The sequence below is a fragment of the Electrophorus electricus genome, chromosome 11 (assembly GCF_041902795.1).
Source record: "Electrophorus electricus isolate QZ-2024a chromosome 11, ASM4190279v1, whole genome shotgun sequence".
Classification (NCBI taxonomy): domain Eukaryota; kingdom Metazoa; phylum Chordata; class Actinopteri; order Gymnotiformes; family Gymnotidae; genus Electrophorus; species Electrophorus electricus.
Window position 1 is genome coordinate 12945689 of NC_137507.1, and position 21812 is coordinate 12967500.

The 21812-nt window shown below is 48.6% G+C and overlaps 1 protein-coding gene across 12 annotated transcripts in view; it reads right to left on the reverse strand.

Annotated features, from left to right (window-relative positions):
* Positions 1-21812, reverse strand: part of grip1 (glutamate receptor interacting protein 1) — a 187150-nt gene that overhangs the window by 10994 nt on the left and 154344 nt on the right. For 10 of the 12 annotated variants that reach the window (XM_035528228.2, XM_035528229.2, XM_081722729.1 and 7 more), the window contains 9 exons: positions 18986-19135; positions 12837-13023; positions 11721-11866; positions 9646-9726; positions 5433-5502; positions 4149-4294; positions 1682-1886; positions 1226-1365; positions 873-1049 (listed from right to left, as the gene is read on the reverse strand). In XM_035528228.2, the coding sequence (XP_035384121.1) occupies positions 873-1049; positions 1226-1365; positions 1682-1886; positions 4149-4294; positions 5433-5502; positions 9646-9726; positions 11721-11866; positions 12837-13023; positions 18986-19135 (1302 nt within the window). The remainder of the gene's footprint in view (positions 1-872; positions 1050-1225; positions 1366-1681; positions 1887-4148; positions 4295-5432; positions 5503-9645; positions 9727-11720; positions 11867-12836; positions 13024-18985; positions 19136-21812) is intronic. The other 2 variants (XM_035528230.2, XM_081722727.1) reach the window with 1 other exon arrangement.

Below are 21812 nucleotides of genomic sequence, written 5' to 3' on the forward strand. Positions count from 1 at the left end.
ATCTAATGGACACTACTGAGTAATGTTTATTACTGCATGCTTTGATTTACTGGTGGCCCATGGAGAAAGGTACTTAGTGCACAAAGCTTTATTAGTCCTGTACATGAAAAAGGAGTCTGACAGTATTGCGCAAGCAAACATTCTACGTATCCGAAGACTGCAGAGGCTAGCCGACAGCAGCGAGTGGCTGAATCGGACACGCTCAACAAGGGAATATTGTGAAATGAGTTTTGAGAAAATTTAGCTGTCAGAGATGGATGGGGTAATTAGCACCATTAGTTACTATGGCTACTTCCCTTGAAGGCTTAACAGTGTGCTGTTTCATGAGACCCAGGACTTGCGAATCGTGCCGTGCAGTCAGACAGAAGTGGAGGCAAATACTCTTAATGTGCCGTAAGCCCAGGGAGAAAGCAGAGGTGAGTGCCACAGGCTGACAGGAAATGACTCTCTTACTGATTTTTCTTATCTAAAATGGTTAAATTCACATAACGTACCATACTGACGTTAACAAATCAATTCTGTTGGAAAAGCCGCTTTATATATGGTCTTGGTTTTCAATAAAGGCTAAATTAGTCCTTGCTAATCCAGGGATACTACACAAAACATTAATTTATTCTTTTATAAATTAATGGATGGAGCTGGAAGCTTGCCAGTGCCGATAAGGCCTACCTTAGACTTTCTCTTCACAGCTTAAATTAATCAGCACAATAAATGCAGTACTTCTAATAAGAAGTAGAGTTGTAAAAAGTCTGAAGAATAAACTCTGAATGTGTTTTCCTCCACACAAATAGGGCCACCATCCCCAGGAGAACATTATGTTTTGAGCGCTTTCTTTCTCACGCATACGCGAGTGCACGTGCCGACACACTCACCCTGGGCGCTGTCGATGGCTGAGCCGTCCCAGGACTCCACGGCACTGTCCACGCTGGGGATGGTGACGGAGTACATGTCGGACAGCTTGCCTGGCTTCTGCCCACTCATGTTCTCGTCGTCCACGTCACTCAGATCGCCAAGACGTCCGGGCACCGACGGCTGCTTGGGACTGCCCACTACATGGCCGCACACACAAACACAGGCAGACGCACCCGGGGCACTGAGCTTAACGTATGTGTATGATGTATCCTGTAATAGTGTACGTGTATGACAGCGTGCGGTGTGTGTGGTGCGCGTGGTGCGGTTCGCAGTGCGGGTTTGGCATGGCGTGCAGTGCGTGTTGTGTACTCACGCTCTCCCTGCTTCTTGATCTTGAGAGTGACAGACTCTCCAGCCATCTGGAGCAGGTGGATAGCTTCACTCAGGGGCTTGCCCTTCAGACTGTTGCTGTTTATGGCCAGGATGCGGTCTCCAACATGGATCGCACCCGTCCTGCCCATGACACACACACACACACACACACACACACACACACACAGATACACACACACACAGCCTGGCACCGATCCTCCAGACCACCAAACACAAGACTCTCATGCTAATCCTTACACAGCACGTCCTCGTAAAAACAACAGCTTTCCGTATGCTCGCTTAGACGAGTCTTTCTGGATTAAATCACCCACGAGCGAATTTATAGCTAATCACACAATCTACAGTCCGGGTAACGCGAACACGGTGGTTCCGGCTATTCCAGTGTTGACGTAGGTGCGTGTGGGCTGGGAAGATGATGGGGGGGGGGGGGCTGTACCTCTCGGCCAGGCCGCCTTTGGTTAGGCTGGAGATAATGATGGGGTCGAAGGGCTCCTCTGTGCCAGAGATGGTGATGCCGAGGGGGCCTCCATAGCGCTTCAGCTCCACGGTGTAGATGATGGCGCCCGAGCTCTCCTGCTCGTCTGCAACACAGGCCAACAGCACACGGGCGTCCATGTGAACACGGCCCGCCCGCAGGACACCTCGCAGGGGGCAGAGAGCAGAGCGGAGATACCCCTCACAACGCCGGACAGAGAGAGAGCACACATGCACGCGGGCAGCAAGAGGGTGAGGGTGGGGTTGTTTGGGGTGGGGTGACGATTAAGGAGGAAATCCAAGAATAGAGCAGGAAAGGTGATGACAAAAGGAAAGGAAAAGCAATAGAAAGAAGAAAAAGGAAAAACCTTAAAAAGATTACATGGGGGGGAAGAAAAAAGGGATCCAACTGAAAGATAAATAGATGATAAAAAAGGAATGAAACTTAAAGGAAATGATTTCGAAAATGTAATATAGATGAGGCATGTAGCAGGAAAATCTGCAAAATATGGAGCAAAAAGGCCAGACTGCTGCTAAAATGAAAGCAGAGTCCCAAATGACGAGTGTAGAGGAAGGAGCTACTGAGCTCGAGAACAGAAGGTGCCAATCACAAGGTTCAAAAGAGCAGCAGCGAGCTTAACACCACAGACCTGCCAGCGAGCACCCCTCTAACACCACAGACCTGCCAGCAAGCACGCCTTTAACACCACAGACCTGCCAGCGAGCGCCCCTCTAACACCACAGACCTGCCAGCAAGCACACCTTTAACACCACAGACCTGCCAGCGAGCACCCCTCTAACACCACAGACCTGCCAGCAAGCACGCCTTTAACACCACAGACCTGCCAGCGAGCACCCCTCTAACACCACAGACCTGCCAGCAAGCACGCCTTTAACACCACAGACCTGCCAGCGAGCGCCCCTCTAACACCACAGACCTGCCAAGGGGAGAGTAATCTCAGGGAGGGCGGAGGAGCTGAGGTCACTGGGGGAATTATGTATTCTGACATAGAACAGGCTCAGGGCAAAAAAAAGAAACGCATGTGCAGAGTGCTTTCAGCTAAATGCCAGCATGCAGACACAGCGGCTGCCACAGAAGTGTTCGCGGCAGGTGGCGTCACCAGCGCGTGGCTCCACAGGGCGGCAGCCCGTTTCCATGGGGCTCAGCTTTTCTGAACCTTCCCTATGTTGAGCTTCTCCAATAAGACATCAGCAGCTAGAGGGCAGCACTGAAAGGGCAACGAATAGATGTGGTAGCTCAGCTCCGAGGCCAAGGACTGGACATGGGACTGTACTGTGAGCAGTGGGAGGAGAGGGGTAGGCAGGTCTGCCTCTCCTTCACCGGCAACCCCAGGCACACAAAACATGATTGCACAGGTCAACTGCCAAGCTGCAAAGGCAGGGATGTGTCACTGCACGTGGAGATTGCAGCTACAGTATGTTGTGGGTGATTTTGCCCTGCAGTCGGTGGGCAGAAGGTGCTGTGCAGTCAGAGCTCCGACCCTTAGCAGAGTCTTTGCTGCCGAAGCTCCGCCCCTCAATAGACTCTGTGCTGCCCAAGCCCCGCCCCTCAATAGACTCTGTGCTGCCAAAGCCCCGCCCCTCAATAGACTCTGTGCTGCCAAAGCCCCGCCCCTCAATAGACTTTGTGCTGCCAAAGCCCCGCCCCTCAATAGACTTTGTGCTGCCAAAGCCCCGCCCCTCATAGACTTCACCTTTACTGATTCTTATACATAGCATGACAATATGTCACGTTGGGGCTTACATGTGGTAATTAAACCCAGCTGCAGGGAAATAAATAAGCCGTGCCTGATCACAGACTCCACAAGTGTGCATCATCTAAAAGTGGCATGGATGTGCCACTCTTCTAACACCCCAGCATCTCACACACAAGCCTGTAGCCTTATATTACAGGAGTGTCAGAGCACGCCAAAAACTCACATTAAACAGTTCTTGCTTCACTCAGCCATTATTAATAAGCTGACCCACTTTAAAAATGGCTGGTCTGGTTACGTGACTTGTGCGTAAATGTTACTGGGGAGCATGGGTACTTAGAGCACAACAGGACCCGACACTCTAAGCCAGAAAGAACAGACTCTGGGGAGTTCCAATTGGTTAATAGAAGCAAGTGAGCATTTAATTGGACTGATTAAACCCATTTGCCTCTATGTGCACAATGGTAATAGCATTAGGTACAAGAGGCAGCTATGAAGCAGGCTGCACTGGTGTTCACACTGCTGCGCTCTTTCAGTTTTAGGACTTTATTTTGGATTGTGCTCCTTTTAGTCTTCGCTTTTGTCAGACTCCAGGAACTAAGTGCTCGTCAACTAGCCAGTTGTTATATTGGTCTTTGTGAAGGTCTGCTTCCTGAGTCTGTGTGTGTGTGTGTGTGTGTGTGTGTGTGTGTGTGTTGAGAGAACCAGGGGTACCTGAGTTGTCCTCGTCTTTGCGAATCTTAAGCTTGACCAAGTCCTCACACTGCTGCAGGATCTGGACAGCATCCTCCATGGAACAGTTGTCCAGGCGGATGTTGTCAATGGCCAAGAGCTTATCTCCCAGCTCCAGAGTACCCGTCCTAAGAAACAGGATATATACCACTCAGATAAAAGGCCTTTCTCTCTCTCTCTCTCTCGCTCTCTCTCACACACATGCACGCACACACACACATACGCACGCACGCACACACAAATTGTCAAAGAATGTGTTAAACAGTGTTACACATTTGTTATTCAGAAGACTGGCTATAGATAACAGACAGTAGAAGTGTGTGGTACCGAGGGCAGATGTGTGAGCACAGCACTGCACCATCACCTACCACATCAGTCCAGCAGCTCTGCAGTCCTATCATAAGGAGACTGAACTGGTCTATCGAACAGTGCAAGAGTAAGAGTTTGATCGCCAATCACACAGTGCATAGTTAGCCACGGCGATGCCAACTGGCAACGTAAGGATGAGGGCAGGCTTTTCTGTCACTTTAAACAACCACACGTTTCGCATGTGAGCAACTAACCCACATTCCCCTTGTTTGCACATCATTATCAGACAAAGGCACATGGCATTAGATAACAGCCTTGCAAATTACAGCATCTCAGCTGAATGTAAAGCAATTAGTGAGGCTTGCTAGGTGACCCCACACACAGACCCCTCCCGGAGGTAGAGCCCACCCACATTCAGCCCTGCTCACTTGCAGCTACCACACACTCACACAGCATGCCTTTGTGTGTTGGATTACCCTCCTGGAATCCTCGGGGAAGTCACTGGATGTGCTTGGCGCTCTGTTTTCTGCATTTAATTAAATCGTTCTGCTGGTGTCTGATTCGGCACCAACGGAAGATTGCAGCATGTCCTTACAAGTTACACGGGCTGTCACGCATGAGGTCATAGCGACAGGATAACCACAGGCAGTGGCATTGGTTGCCAAGGAGGCGGACCACGTGGGTGATGCAAAGCACATAACGTTGAACGGGTGTGAGGAGGGCAGTGGTGTGGCCAGCAGTGTGTAGTGGCTGAACTGGAACTGCATTGCACTGTGCAGTCCAGAGTCCATGGCAACAAATTAAAATGCCGGTCATTTACGTGACTGGAGGTCACTCAGAACCAGTGGGGCAGAAATGATGCTCGAGTCATTTAACTACATAAGATGCTCATTCAGTGGCTTCCTCTGACTATTTGACTATACACGCAGCAGTAAAACATGAACTGAAACACCTTACCTGTGTGCCACGCTGCCCGTCTTAATGTCGGAGATGATCAGAGGATCCCCTGGCTTCCTGTTGGATGGAGCTGAGACGGGACAAAGAAGTAGACAAAGAAAAAACAATGAGCAAAGCAAGAGTCAGTCAACATCACAGTCAGCACTTCTGTAGGCCTGCGTGAAGGCTAGCGTTGCCTCCTGCTTTCGTCCCAGGGGTGCTGAGGGCTTCTGGGCTGCTGCGTAAGCCGCAGCGGGGGCGTTGAGAGGGCTGTCAGCATGGCGCCTGGTCCCTGTGTGTCCCATACCGTGCATGGCAGACTTTGCACTTCACAGAGAAGAGCTCCGCGGAGGGATGCCCATTCCGGCTCTGCCGTCTCCGTTGGAGGTAGCGGGGAGGACATCGATGTGGCGGCACGAACAAGGTAAGCGATCGCGGGCAGCCCGGCCGTTTGCCCGTGACGAGGCGGCACTGGGCTGCCTTTCGCTTACGCCGAAAGCTCCGCAGCTTTGGTATTCCGAGAGGCGACCGTCTCCCCTTTATTCTGTGATTTTAACAGCTCTCTGCTGTGTCTACCAGTGTATAAAAGTTAATGCCCTGTGGAGGCGCTGCGGTAAAGCTGGAGCTCACGAGGGGCTCTCCCCGGGGCTGGCGAGTGAGAGAGCAGGAGCCAGTCTCTGGTCTCTGTGCTTCTCCCCAGGGAAGGCCAGTGGGAGGGAACGCCTGGGGAATTGGAACAGAAACATCTGCAGAATGTAAACTGGGTTACAGCCGCATGAAACGCCATCTCAAACAAAAACCCCAGCAATCTCCCGTGAAGCAGGGGAAGCGGGCGGAGTGGTTTGCTGGGGGGTGGGGGACAGCGTCTGATGATTCAATCTAGATGTGGCAGATTAGGGGGCGGTGCCGACGACCATGAGCAAGGCAGAGAAAGTGCCGTGGGGTTGTTGATCACAGTGAGCAGGGCTCAAATAAGCTCCAAGAGCTAAGTGGCAGAGCAAGGCAGGTGCAAGTGCCCAGTGACCGGTCTACACAGCTGATGATTACATTTCCAAATGGCTGTGCAGAAATCTGACAGAGGACATAATCACGTCTGCCCTACTGGGGCACCCAGACATCGCAGAGAGCTGTGACCGCGGGGCCACCCCACCATACGGGACCATATGGGCTTATTACAGAACCGAATGGTGTTTGCCTTCTGATGCTGCAGATCAAAGCACATACTTCCAGGTCTCCCAATCCGTACTGATGAATCCTTTCAGCAAATCAAAGTGTATCACAGGTTTACCGCAAAAATTAAGTGATGCAATCCTGTCATCCGCGTTTAACAAGCTGCCCTGACCTGGCAGAACATCGAAACCAAACGGCAGGCTTTTTAAACTTCATTTAGAGGTGCTCCAATCAACTCTGGGTTGAGGCTGCCACAGCCCATGGTGCGGCAGAGTCCCTCTCTAATTTCAGGGAATTTTCCCGTTCTGTGGACGTCACCAGGCCAGATGGGGGCTCACTGGATGGTGCCAGCAGGGAAGCTGATTTGTTAAAGTCTCACACTGTCTGCTGTCTGGCCTGACAGTGAAGAATGCCTGTTGTGTGTCTGGTGCAGCCAGCTGAACAGCGGGCTGGGTGTCTAGGAGTGGCTCAGAGCCGCGAAAGCGAGCGGATCTCGTATGGCCCGTGTCAGGCCCATCAGCTCTTGTATGAGGGCAACACTGACGCTTTTCATCTGTGTCATCAGTCGATTTTTAATAGATGTTAAGTCTAATATATTACGACGATGTGCATGAGCCTTCCTCGTTATTACTTTGGTCTCCTTGTAATACTACTGCACAATAAGACCCGTCCATCCTGGGCGGGACTGACTGATGTTTTTTTTGAAGTGGGCAAAGCAACAGGTTCAGAGGACCTGGCCCTGCCTGACTTTACAGCCTTGGCTGAAATACGGCCCATCGGCAGACGTTAAATATGGAGCCATTAAGCACTTCGCCAAAGGAAGAGCGAGAGAGAGAAACAGAGCGAGAGAGAGAGGAGAGAGATATACCACATAAATAAGACGCCAGTTGGAGCAGAGCGAGACCATGACCCTGTAGTCTGTTTGCAGGTGTCCTCGGTGTATTGCACACAATAACATCGGTGCAGTCGACCACTTCCTGTCTCCTTTCTCGTCTGTCTCACATTTCTCTAGTGCGTTCTTCTCCCCTGCACACGTTCCCCACCCCCGACGCTATCGTGGTGAACACAGCTCACTGAGCCGTGAGCCAGCTGCAGGAGCACATTTGTCCATGTGGCGCATTGCATTGTGGGATCTGAAAGATCTACGGATGCATTTAGCGCTTTAGCATGCAGGAATGAAAGCTTGTTATCCCCCTCCAATCTCAGTGGAATCTTAATGGATTTCCTAATGGTTCCGAAAGGGTAGTGTGGGCTTGGAAGTCTGGAAGAAGTAGAAAAACACTGGAGTTTACACAAAAGCTCCCTAAGCTTCCACAGCAGTATATCAGCAAGGCGCAGCTTTTTTATTACAGTGGGCCCAAACTTTGAAGCCAGAGTCATCACCAAGTGTGAAACACTTCACGTTACTTGTGTCTGTTTGTGACTCAGAACTGCACGTTCCTAGGAGAACACGTAAACTCACTACAGATGGTTACCTCCTCAACCAAGCTTTATAGAAGCACCAATCTAGAATGTATGCAACATTGTCACTGGTTTTTTTTCCCCCTTTCCACTGGTAAACAGCAACAGCTTGAGCGCAAGGCAATTACTGGCGTGTGGTGGCGTGGGAGTTCACCCAGGCTGTACTGTAGGCCTCCATTGTGTGGCAGAGTCAGTAGCAGCTTACTTCTCCAGTGAGACTGCTGAATTTGACAGGAGTGCCGTGGGCTACAGTGATGAATCATTTCGGCCTGGCCACTGCCGTGACGGAGGCAGTTGGCTGAAGCCGTGGGCGTCCGTAGGGCGGGGACACTGTTTGCAGCGTCCAGAGCCGGCGCGGTAAAGTGCGCCATGCTAGGGGGCCCCGCGGTCTTGAAGGACCTTTTGCAATTCAGAAATACAGTAAATGAAAGACATGAGGGGCAGGAGAGGGCTACAAACGAGGGGCACTTCACAAGGAGGCAGCAGGGTCGACAGGGTGCCCCGGGGCAGGAGCAGAGGTGTGGAGGCGAGCCGAGAGGAGGAGCCGCACAGGCTGGCTGCTCCGGCCAGAGAGTGATGCACAAATGAAGCAGAAAACAAAGAAACCTTGGGCCACGCTTGGTCCCTTTAGATGTCTTAATGGACTGAAACAGAAATCTATAAATATGATTAAATAAAAAACTAAATCAACCAGCATACTGGTAACTAACACATTAAATCCAAACCTAGCACAGAAAACACATTAGTTTTGTCTGTGGCTAATTGATTTCCCCCCACCATCTGTGGCTATATCTATAGAGAATTGAGCGCTGTATCGTGTAGTTCATTAATGAAATGAAGCACACACTGCTGTAGGAATCCATGTCAATGAGCTTCTAGTGTCCAGAAATGTGAATGAGCAGAGAGGAAGGGGGAGACTTAGAGCCTGGGGGGAGGGGGTGGGGGGTGCCCCCCCCCCCCCCTCTGGGGAGAGTGTCTGAAATGGTGAGAGACAAACGCTTTGTTTCTCCCAGCCTTCCAGCCACGGCCTCGTCCGGTTCCTTTCAGCACCAGCCACTGAGGGCTGCGTTATGCAAATCAGCAATTAAAATCGATAAAAGTCTCAAAAGGGAAGGTGGGAAAATGAGCGGAGGCTCTGCCGCCAGTGTGCAGCTCTGGATCGCTCCTCTGTCTCGGACTGCTTAGCAAATGCCGCAGCAACAGACTAATCTGTAATAGTTGCACCAGTGCAGAGTCGAATGGAAGTAATTGAGCACTGTTTTGGCTGCGGCACTGTTGATGGAATCACTATTTCTGCGCTTCAGCCACTGTCATTTTGCCTAGGACACAATCAAAGTCAAATTTCAAAGCAGAGACAGAGATGAATGTTCAAACATGAAAGTTCTCTATTCTCAGGGAAAAAAAAAAATCTATGCATTTCTTATACAACTAATATCTGCCAAGTAGGCGCTGCTGTGGGCTGAACTGTGAGCTGGCAGAGCAGAATTTGGGTGTGTAGAAGTCGTGGGCTTTAATCCGCATGTCAGCAGACAGGAACTAGGAACACACAGTGACTGCAGCTGACCTGTCCAACATACAGAGGTGTGTGTGGTACAACACTCACAGCTGATGGTGATGCCCAGCTCCACACCCGCCTTCTTCGGAAGTTTCACATGGAAGGTGCCACTGCTTGGGATGACGGACTCTGAATGAGACAAGAGAGCATTGAGGAGAGGGTTAAACACGCATGCACGCACACACGCGCGCACACACACACACACACACACACACGCGCGCACACATCTGTGCCAATTAAACTCACCAGTCATTTTATTAGAGACACCTACCATGTACCATGAAGGTGCATTTTAGAAGTGTACCATGTAGCCATGCACAATCCATGAGCCACCTTCTAGCCTTTCCATTGCTGGTTTCTAACAAGTAAACAACTGCTAACTGATTATTTTGGTGGCAGATCTTTTTCAGTGCAGCGCTAATACTGATATTGTAGGGGAATGGTTGTGGGTGTTAGGCAGGTACAAGTATATCAGGTACAGAATTGCTGGGTTTTTACAAATGCCAATGCCAGAGTTGCATTGAGGGTAGTCAGTAACCTAAAAATACCCGAGTGACAGGGGATCTATGGTCTGAAACTAACCATGGACGAGTCCGCTTCAGAACAACACAAATACAAATTCTGCACAGCAACAGATGGGATACAGAGTCTAACTGGGTATTTCATTTTTATTTTACCAAAGATTTTTCAGTTTTGGAGTTTGGTGAGCACATTGGAGGAGAGTTATTATATTTATTACATTTACATTTGAGAGAGCGTGCCACAATTTTGGAAACATGAATTAACACTGCAGAGGGTGAGCATCACACTGGATGACAGAGAGAAATGAAGGCCATACGCCACACCAAGGGAGCAGGCAAATCACGGTTTCTGAAACTCCTGGCCACCACAAATGACTAAGGCAAGGAGTTTCAGAACTGTCATAAGATTGAGAGATTCCTTAATGTCTTGAGATTGAGAGACTGCAGATGGGTCTAACAGAATTGGGCCTCATGGGATCCGAAGGCATTTCTTAAAAAAAAAAAGAAAAAAAAAAGTTCATAGCACAGCGTCAAACAGATGAGCCCTCAGCATATAGGTTAGTTAGGAGTGCCTTCAGAAATCAGATGAACACGCCCTGATCCCATTCTCAGACAGCAACAGACAGTCGCTCTACAAAACTTACCCTGGGAGAGGACATGGCAATAACTAAAGAAGCAAATTACCCCCCTTTTCCGGATGGGCCGGCACAGGGGCCCTCGGCCAATGACAAAGGCGTCAAAGCAGTGGAGGAGGAAACTCTACGGCCCCCGATGGCCTGCAATTACGAATAAAGGCTGCTGTTCTTAAAATGATCACTCAATAATTCAGACGGCCTCCTTTCTCCCGCAGGAGCAGACATGTGAGCTCTGTCTCTGCGGGACCCGCTCAGAGTGATGGGAAGCAGCCTTCCAGGCAAGCCCCTGTGAAATCATTTCTGTCCCCACTTACCTCTCTGGGAGGACAACGTTATTGCTTGGTGAGGAAAAATTATTCCTGTCTGACTTTATAGAAAATTGTCAGTCAATCACCAGTGGAAATTGCTTTGGCGTGCAGTTCAAAGACACTTTATGACAGTCTGAAATCAGGAGCTGACAGTAACAAAACACTCAGCATGTCAGAGAAAGCAGGTAAAGCCATTAATATTATTTTTGCTTTACATGTTAACTTTATATTTCTGTGCCTGGTAAACGAAACCGTGGCCTTTAAACTGCTAATGAGATGAAATACATGTCTGGAATGTGGAAAAGGAGGAGAACGTGATGGCACACTTGAACACGGGGCTAATTACTGCTTGACTCTGGGACAGAGGGACTTTTATAAAGAGTGAAGCTTTGATTGAACCGCTACAGCTTGGCAGGGGAGAGAAAAAGTCAACCATAAAGGGAGGAACGGGCCAAGCTGTGACTTGGGCTCATGTTCTCGAGATAAGCACATGGCTTTCGGTTAGCAGCCCGCTGATCTGCTCATGCTGGTCATTTGAAGATATCGAACAGGCAGCACACAGCTTGGCTCTCAGAATTGCGGAGGGGTTGTTTCTCTGAGTAGCAGGCCAGCAGGAGCAGAGCGGGCGGGTGGGCGGGGCTCCGGCCACAACCCCTCACCTGCCACGTCGAACTCTATCTCCAGCGTGACCTTGCTGGTGATGCCGGAGTCCCGAAGCAGCTGGTTGGTCTCCTCCAGGGTGCTGTCCTCCGTTGGGACGCCATTGATGGACAGGATCCGGTCTCCGATCTGCAGGATGCCGCACCTGCACACAGCCAGTTGACTCGTCAGTCGGAAAATTCCGTGCGGGTGCAGAAGGGTGGGATGCCTGCCAGAAGCCTTCTGGCTGTACGGTCTGCGAGGCTGTTGGAGGAGACGCCCAGGCACTGAGCTCCAGCTTCTCATATATTACGCCAGACAGCACGGAACAGTGCACATAATTGAATGGATATGACCTTTTTGGCTCAGCTGTACAGAACCCCAGAATGACCCCATCTCCGTGTTCTGCAGTGAGAAACAAAACATTTCTGACAGCTAATGGGACTTTACTTACATTAATCTGAGGTATTTACATCTATTTACACAAATCTGAGGAATATTCTACACTGACAAAGAGCATCTGATGACCTGATGCAATAAATAATAATATAAGCCAGGCCTGATCTCTTTATTATTAAAAGGCTCGTGCCCATCAATACTATTACAATTACAGCGGCTAACTGCAGGAGATGGACCAGGGCTTGGTAATTACTCTGAAGTCTGGGCGTAAATCCTGTCAGTTGCTACATGTGCAAGTTCATTTAGACGCCATCTGCGGCACGCGTGCTCAAGCAATTAAAGCTAAGTGCTTTAGCCTCTCATGTAGCGTAGCGTTCAATCAACCCAAATTCAGACGGCGGCTCTGCTCATCATGGCCAGGGAGCAATGCATCACGACGAGTAGCTAGATTACACGATGGAGGCTGTCAGATAGCAGTGCAGTGAGCTGCAGCTTGGAGGAAGTCAAGCGAAGATAAGGTGCTGGTGCAATAAGTGCTCTGAGAATTCAGGGTGCGATGGGGACTCGAGATAAGAGGGAGATCTCAATGAGATTTTAGATTAAAAATAAAATGCTACCCCGCCTCAGAGAAGATTACAAGTCACAGATAAAAACACTTTCCGCGTGACCAAGCCTGCAGTTTTAATTGGGTCACGCGAAATGAGAACAGACTGGGAGGCCTGAAGGTGAAGCCTCACCTCTCGGCTGGGCTGTCGGGGTCGATGTAAGCGATGAGCGGGGGCGAGGTGAGTGTTTCCGTGGCGAACACTCCTCCCTGGAGCTGGATCCCGAATCCCATGATGGAGTCGCTGACCAGGGTCACGTCAGTGGTCTCCGTGTGCACCACTTGACCGGCCAGGCCCACAGTGCTGGAGGCCAGAGACACTGAAGGGAGAGAGAGAAGGCAGCGTCACACCAAGCCCAGTTCCTGTTCCCTCACATGTTCTCGCGACGTTCATCCACAAACGGCCGATCGAACAGCAGATGGCGACCAGGCCCACGGGACACGCCGTGTGTGCTTGGTGAAAGCATCAACATGGCACCTCGCACTATGCAGCCCCCTGCAAAGCGGGACCCTACTCATGCTGATTTGGACCCGTGCCGTCTTTCCATGTGACTGCCCAGGCCTGCATACTGAAGATGTGTGATAAGATAACTCCTTTGGATAGAGAGCTCCTTTATCCCCAAAATCTTATCATAGCACGAAGCCTTTGGGAATCTCCTCCTATGGATTAGATGGAGAGAATTATGGGGATCTTAAAGTAGAGTTAGCTCAAGGTTCTGTAAGGAAAAGGTCACATCACTACTATCTAAATACGTTTTTAATAAAAGAAATCATCATTTGAACATATCCAGTACAATTGTGTTTGCAGCTTGGATACGTTAGCTATAGTAAGTGACGCACACACAGGCTTACAGGCAGGGTTTTACTGCCATTATCCGAGTCAGTAAACCGGCAGAGTGTGAACTGCAAGAACATCACTGCAGGTTGAATTCAATTCACAGGACTTCTGTTTAACTGCTGCCCTTGTAAAGCAATGAACCTTAAAGCTGCTGTAAGCGATCTGAACACTTCAGTTAAACTGTCACTACATGCCATCACTAAAATAACAGCTCCTGGGGAAAAAGGTAAAACACTTGTGACTGTTCCAGGTGCTTTCTTACACTGTGCAATGCAGAAAGGTTTGGATCGAGGGTGTGGAACACTTCTTCAGGGCCTGGAGGAAGTTTTAGTTAGAACTGCAACATCATGTTCAGCAGCTTCAGTGCTCCAACCCACCCTGCTTCTGGTTTGAACCCCAGCCTGATCTGTTAAAACTCCATTCAGGACTGAACAAGAGAGGGCTAAACCTGGTCTTATACCTGGTACACGTCTCTGTTTCCAGATCTGATGTTGTAATTGTCCAAAGGTCTTCGTCCCTGCACTACCAGCTGCAGTGATTCAGTCTGGAGATCAAACAAATTTGTTTCACCTGAGCTTCATAGTCACAGCTGTCCTAAATGTCTGGACAGATTTCACCTGGCTCTGCAGAAAGGCAACCCACACCAACGGAGCTAAGCGCTTGCTCCCGACACCGCACACTGCACATGATGCACCAAGCAGCACTGTCCTGTCTAGCTGGCCAGCACCAACTATCAGGAACGTGATCTCTCAGCAGGCGCAGTCTCCCTACACCGCAGCCAGGCTGAGCCAGCAGGCTTGGGCAGAAATCCGCCCCCACGACCTGTTCTATACCTCGCGGGGATCTGGAAACATTTCTCGGTGCGATTGACAACTCCGGCTCACCCACGGCTCGCGCTCGGCTACCGAGAGGCCAGCATGTGGGAGAATGGAGAGGAAGGTCCGACCCATGTGAGCCCCCTCATTTAGCATTTCCGGCACCTTCCACAGCCTCTGTGCCCCTGGAAAATATCATACGCTGGGCTGACACTCTAGGAACTTTTTGACTCATTCACACCACTCTGAAAGGTGTGTCTGAATTGCCCTTCAAGGCTTAGAAGCCTTTATGCATTGTGAGATGTCCTTCAGAACCCATTCATTTCAGTGGTGTGTGTGCGCATGTGGGGGCAGCATCCTATTTGCAGCGCACTTCAAATGTTCTGACAGATGAGAAGGAGCGCAAACACCTCAGTCGTCGTTGGCGACCGCATTCCAATGAATCATCAGCAAGCTGGCATTTCTGCCCCCCCCCCACTGAAACTCTGCACAGCCTCAGCCATGAGACAGCTACAGGAAGGAGAAAGTTTGTCTCCAGCAGGTACGCAGCACAAATCTCATGAAAGCAGGAAAACACAAGTCCAATCTAAAGAGGATTAAAGGAGAAAAAGAGGGTGCCAAATTCTCTGAAGCAAAAAACGAAAGACCTGGAGCATGGCCTAGTCCATGTCTATCAGACAGTGGCGGAGGGCGGCGGAGCCAACAGAATCCTTAACAGCAGTTAGATTTAATTGGATTTGGCTTTGGCAGAACACATTAACGTCCCAGATGACACCTCGTGGAAATTGCATGGAGGACTCTGAGCATTACCTAACAATTACATTATGCTAATGTTTCCCACGGAGGAGGGCCACCGCTACCTTGGACATGCTACATTTAACTCGGAGGTGTCTAAGCCGGGCCGCAGAGATGCAGATAGAGGAACATTCTGTTGAATTAGTACGACGGCAGCCCCGAGCGAGATGCAAACAGGACGCAGGAAGCACAGTACAGCTTTATGTAAAAGCTCCAGAGAGTGTGAGCGTGGGGGGGCGGGGGGTGTTTGTGTGGAAAGGACAAATGGTTCATCCTCTCCTGTCTCTGCTTTATTGACTGTGTGTGAGTGTGTGTGATCTTGCAGCAACATAGCCTGACCTTCTCCACTGTCCCCATCGTACCCTGACTGGTGCCATCACCCTCTCCAGGGTCAGATATCTCTGACAAGTGACTACTGGAAGGGTCTGAGGGGTAGGCAGAAGGAAGGGACGTGCCGGTAAGCTTTGTTCACCCCCTGAGAACTGGGGACAATGGATCCTCTAGAGGGACGCTCAATAAAGCATTTCCATAGCACAAGAAAAAAAGTCACTCAGGAGCAGCTTGAAAATGATGAATCAGCCACTCTGTATTTCCTGTCCCTCACTTTCCCTCTCACTCACTCTGTCCCTACCCACCTTATCAGTGGCCATCACTGGCAGCTGAGTTTACATAGGAGTTGCCATGGTTACAGCTGATCTGGATATCTGTGCACAGGGTGAGAAAGGCAAAATGCACCATCCCCGATTTCTGTGCCATGAGTTCATTTGGAAACCCCGAAACATGAACAGTGAGACACAATGAATACTGCAGCAAAGCCCTGTGGTTCACAGTAGGCTGTCATTTAGGCAAGATTACCACGGCCCTCCATGGTGGCAGAGGACAATATGCCTTCAGAAAGAGTGGATCTTATTCAATCATTAGCCACGCTCGCTTTGCTAATTACTGCAGACAGCCGGATTAACTGGCACTGAGGTCCTAGCCAAGATTGTCTTTCGACAAATGTAAGAACTGGGAGTTGTGCTTTTGCAGTTATTGTTTTTTTTGTCACTTGGATTAACAGCTATTCCTCTTTGCGGAGATAAAAAAAAAAATCTCTGGTAAACTTGGTTGTTTCAACGTATTTCTAACTACAGTTCTGGGAGCCAGGGATGCCGGCCGTCCCACAGGGCCGCGGTGCGCTAATGAAGTGAACTCCAGTGAAAGAAGAGCACTGACTGGGTGGAGATGCAACTTTGTTATTTTGACTCCAGCAAATCAGACAGTAAATGAAACCACAACAGTGAGGCCAGCAATGACTGTGGATGCTGAACGCTAGCTTTAACTCAAGGGTAGTGACATCTGCATTAGGTGAAAAATACTGAAATCCCAGACTATTTTATACATAGTGACTGAATAAATGGCCATGCTCTTAAATAAAGCTGTCAAGTTTAATTCTTTGTGCTGAATCCTTTGCAGCTGATGAATGCTTGAAGCTGAAGACTTACAGACGTCACGATATGCTGGGCATGCTGTTCCGCCATGCCAATCATACTGCTGTTTTGCGGGAATTTCTTCACTTACACCCTCTGTCTTCAGTAAGCGAAATGCAGACTAGATGATGTTTCTTGCTTCCTGTCTCTATAGTCTTTGTCATCTTTGTCTACATCTTGGAGAGTGTTCTTGATCGGTTCTAGAGTTCTTCTTCACAAAAACAGCTATTTTAATTTATTTTGGGTTCTGAACATTGTACATTCTAGGTTCAGTCTTTGATTAATATATTTTGCTTGTACAGCCATTTAGGCATTGATATTTCTCAGGTTCACAAGTTGAAAGAGAAAAGCATCAGAGTCCAAATGCATCTATAAATCAACCCCAGGCTCACTGCTAGGTCTCAGGTGCATGAATTGATTTTTCAAAGGAACACATCTGGCCAAGAAACAGCTAAGCAGGCAACTGTGCAATTACTCATGGCCCCTTGATAAAGGGAGACCACATCCAAAGGGCTGTGATTACCAATACCATTCACTCAATCTAGAGGTAAATACCCTGGAATTACAGCTGACATTCTTTAATTTCAAATCCAGTGTATAGGAGCACAGACCTAGACAACAGCACTACTCAGTTAAAAAATCCTGTGTGTCTGTCCAAATAAGAGAATGCAGTGCACAAACTATATCCAAATGTACCCAGACATGCCAGTCAGTAAATTCATCACTGCTTCACCGACTTCAGTTGAGAATAACCATGAATGTTCTGATCGGCATTCGCACACAGCAATTAATTAGGTGCTGTGAGCTCATCAGGCGTCTGGTTCCCTCAGAGACAGGCCCAAATTACCTCTCAATCACCGAGAACTCCGTGTTCCGCCTACATGCCCCAACGCTGCCATCTTAACCACCACCCGTCGGCATGGCGAGGACCAACCCGGGGCCCGCTTTAATGACAGAAAATGAAAGGGAGACTTTCGACAAATAAGGAACAGGCTCCTGTCAGCATACTGCGTACAGCTAGCTGGCGATTAGCGCAAGCGGATTAGCCGGTCTCCTTCCCCAGCCATTTGCTCTGCGGTCGGGTCCATCGGCTCCCGAAACAAGGAAGCCCCACCTCACGTATGACGGTGCGGCTGGGGTAATTATCTGCTGCCGAGGTGGCTAGCTGTGCCATGCTGTCTGCACGACTGAACACCACAAAATATCTTACAGGATCTAATTAAGGGGTAAGCAGAGGTGCAATTTCCCCTTCTTGCTCCACAGCATGTGATATAAGAGCTGAGAACAGAATACTAAACATGTTTTAATTTCCCTCTCTCTCTATCAAACCGTATAAACAAAACACAAACATCTACACCACTGTCTGTGTTTCGATGTTCTCCTCTAACTGGATTTTCATTCAGATTCTGTGCAGCTCTGTGTTAGACGGGAACAGGGGTGGGACCTCTCTTGAAAAGCTGGCCTTTCCCAGCATCCAACGCAGGGAAAAGGGTAAGTACACGTGGACGGAGCAATCGCACCCGCTGACCCGTGCTAACTGCCTAGACATTCCTGGCACTCGGTGGCTCGGCCTCTCGTTCTCGCCCGCACGCCTACTCTCTGCCATTAAGTACAGCGTGCCGAGGAGGAAAGACCTTTGCTACCGTACCGCTCTTAAGCAGCTATTATGGGGGGGCCAATCCCAACTCCTCGTGAGGACTGGAGCCTCTCCTTCCTCGTGTTTCAAACAGAAAACAGCAAATCCATGTTTTTTGGGATTTATGCCGCCGGGCTTCGGATGAGCGCTGCAGGGCTGATGCAGAACGCGCGTCCCTTCATGTCACTGATGTCATGTCATGGAAACAAATCCCAGCTGCCCTCATGCTCAACACAGCACACAACGCATCAGAAGAAAACGGCAAAAGGGACATTAAAACCTGTCTGTGACAAGGCTACTGCTAAGGCCAGCACAGGCTCTGATGCATGAGAGGAGGGCCAAAGGAAAATCAATATCAAACAGCCAGTTTTGTTTAGCTCAGCCATTCTGAAAAATGGAAAAAGTCTTAAAAATGGATGAGGAAGGGATTGGGCATGAGCTATGGCGACTGTGAGCGTGAGAGTTCTACTGCGCACTACACAAAGTGAATGCTGTTTTGAAAGTCATTAGGCTATACCTCAAAATCGTAGAATTGCACTTTGTTGAGTCACTGTGCATGTTAGTGGGCTCTCAATCTCACAGAAAGCAGTAACAGTGTTCAAGAATATTGTAAATGCCACCACTGTGGGAGGGAGGGAGCGAGGGATTCTACCAATTAAAAACCCATAGGCAGTTTGGAGAAGAAGTGAGAGAGGCCTGTAATTGTTCCAAAGAACAGCAGAAACCTACAGGAGCTTTTGTAGTCCTTCTTCTTGAGTTTGCGCCTCATCATTGTGCCGCGGGGACTTGTGGGATACATGTTGCGGGGCAGTGTGCTCATGTTGAGAGAGCTCAGGCTGTAGGCACTCATAGAGGATGGTGAGAAGGATGAACCCAGAGCTGAGAGAGAGAGAGAGAGAGAGAGAGAGAGAGAGAGAGAGAGAGAAGGAAAGAAAGAGAGAGAGAGAGCTAGGTCAAGACTTGTTTAAAAAAGTGGCATTTTGAATAAAATCAGCACTAAAAATAATAATTAGTTTTATTAGATCACAGTGCTTGACCGGTTTTCTTAATATAAAGCACTACCCTTATCCAGCTCTTACTTATTGAACAGTAATAAGTAATAATAATAAATTTAATACAATATCACTGAACATAACCAATCTGAGCTCTGCTATTAAAGATCAATTTCGTAAATACACCCCAAAGCTTCTCTTATTGGAGACCTACGAATGCATCACAAACAGAATGGTCACACCAAGCTCTTCAGATCAAGGTCATTGTTGTTCAAATAAATCTAACCAATACATCTAATCAAGGACTGGAAAGGCAATGGTTCTACAAATCTCTGATTTATTTGGCCGGGCTATCTGGTGCTTCCGTGAGATGATGTGTGCTTGTGGCACGGATTGAAACAGCTGTTGCCCTCAGATCACGAGGCAGCAGTCAGAGCCTCTAAGCTGCACAAAGCTGCCAGTACTTCAGCATCCAGCTAAATGAGGCCTAGTGCTTCACCTGCGCTTTGTAACGGGTGAGTTCCTACTGACTCATGCGCTAATTCCTTAATTGCATTAAACACCCTCTAAACACTGCCTAATTGGATTCGTCAGTGGAGCTTCATTAAGGTAAGTGGATGGGACTCAAGTTAATTGACTTTAAAAGAGTTCTTCTTAAAAAAACATTTCCTAAAACTAATACACAAAAAAACCCAAAACTCCACAACCCCCCTGCCAAAAACAAAACAGAAATCCCTCACAACACATGAAGAGAGTCAGAATGTGAGAGGTGGAGCAGCAAATGGGAGTGGGAGAGAAAAAGAACACGACTGACAGGCATCAGTGGGCTTACAGCGGATTACGACCAAAAGCTGTCGATTTGGCCAATGAGGCAGTCAGGGATCCCTTCCGCCATTGGCAGATGGAGGCTTAAGAGCAGCTAGAACATGCACACATTGCCCTTGAAATGGCGAAAGGCTATGCCAGAGATCAATATGACCAAGACAGCCTGGAATTTATAGCGAAGGGCCGATTATAACCGAGGGAACGCTAAATCTAGAGGCAAATCAGATGGGGTGTTTTGGGAGGAGAGGAGCAACAGGAATGACTAAACGAGTAAATGACTATGAAAATGGATGATGTTGATAGCGTCGCATCATCTCACCTTATTGGCCTATTAGAGGGCATTACGAGACCAGGGACCGAGGCTATCAATTACCATTGACTACATGTCCCAGAAGCCCCCTGGAGGCTATAAAAGGTATCCAGGCCCTTGCTGCGAATATGATCAGCCAGGCCGGAGAGAGGCTGTGTGCCATCTTGCAGCATGTGTGCGGCGGCAGCGTGTCCTCTGAGCTCTGCTGCCTGCGTTTTGGTCTATTTTAGGTGCTGCTGCTGAGTCGCGCCACAAAAAGCAGCAGGGCAGTCTGAGGGGAGCTCAGTCACGCCCGTCACGCTTCGCACAGCTGCTCGGCACCTCGCGCTAATGCACACGCTCGCCTCGGGCAGAGACAGAGAGTAGAGGAGCAAAACATTCAGTCCCCTTAGTATATTTCAGGGACAATAAGAAAGTCAGGAGGTTCGTTCCGCTCAGCAGTGTAAAACATGCACAGTCACGAAGACAAACATGTTAAAGGGGGATATGTTACAGGCACAAGGCCATATATTTTTTAACCAATATAATGAGTCATGTTTTAAAATACATGTTAAATTTAGTAAAATGTAACTACAGACAGTTACTGTCTTTGTCACTGAGAGTAAACCAAGACGTCTCCAGGGTGTTTCTCCAGTTTCTAAACATCTGGGCTTAGGACAAAACATTCTGGAAAGCAAAAGGGGGTCCAAGTGTAGCCTGCCAATGAAGGCTTTTTTAAAGTTTTGATATTTCCAAGCAACATTTCCACACTATTTTAAGACATGAATGTAAGACTAACATCTTTATCATCAACCTAGATCTGTCTCGAGTATTAACAAATTATATTACCCAATAGTGTGGCTATATAAGCACATGAAAAATTTTAAGTGAAAGATGAAAACATCTGGAAGCAGAATGACCAGCGAGTTCTCTCATCAAAATAATCTCACACACACATGCACACATACACACCTTTTTTCAATGGATGGTCTGGCTCTATATGCTGAATTTTCTCATTGCCATGATCATAATCAGATTTTCCTCTAAAGACAACACGGCCTACCTAATTAAATGCACATTTTGGGGTATTGCCTCCTTAATATACATGTCTCATTCAATTAACTCAAACTTTACGGTGGCTGGGAAGACCCATCGTGTTGCAACTACACAAAATATATTCATCAAAATGACAACACATGCACTACATTTCAGAAACGTGATTCAAATTCATGATAGCTACACACATTCAGAAAACACTTTATTCAAAACGACAACATGCGCTACGTTTCGTAAATGTGGTGCAAATTCAGAAAACACATAGAACTTCAGAAACGCTGCAAACCCAGTCCCAACACAATGGAAGGGAAAGGCGATGGACCACCATGAAATGACATATATTTGCGATTACCATGGTGTTGTCATTGGTATATGGTGCAGAATGAACAACTGG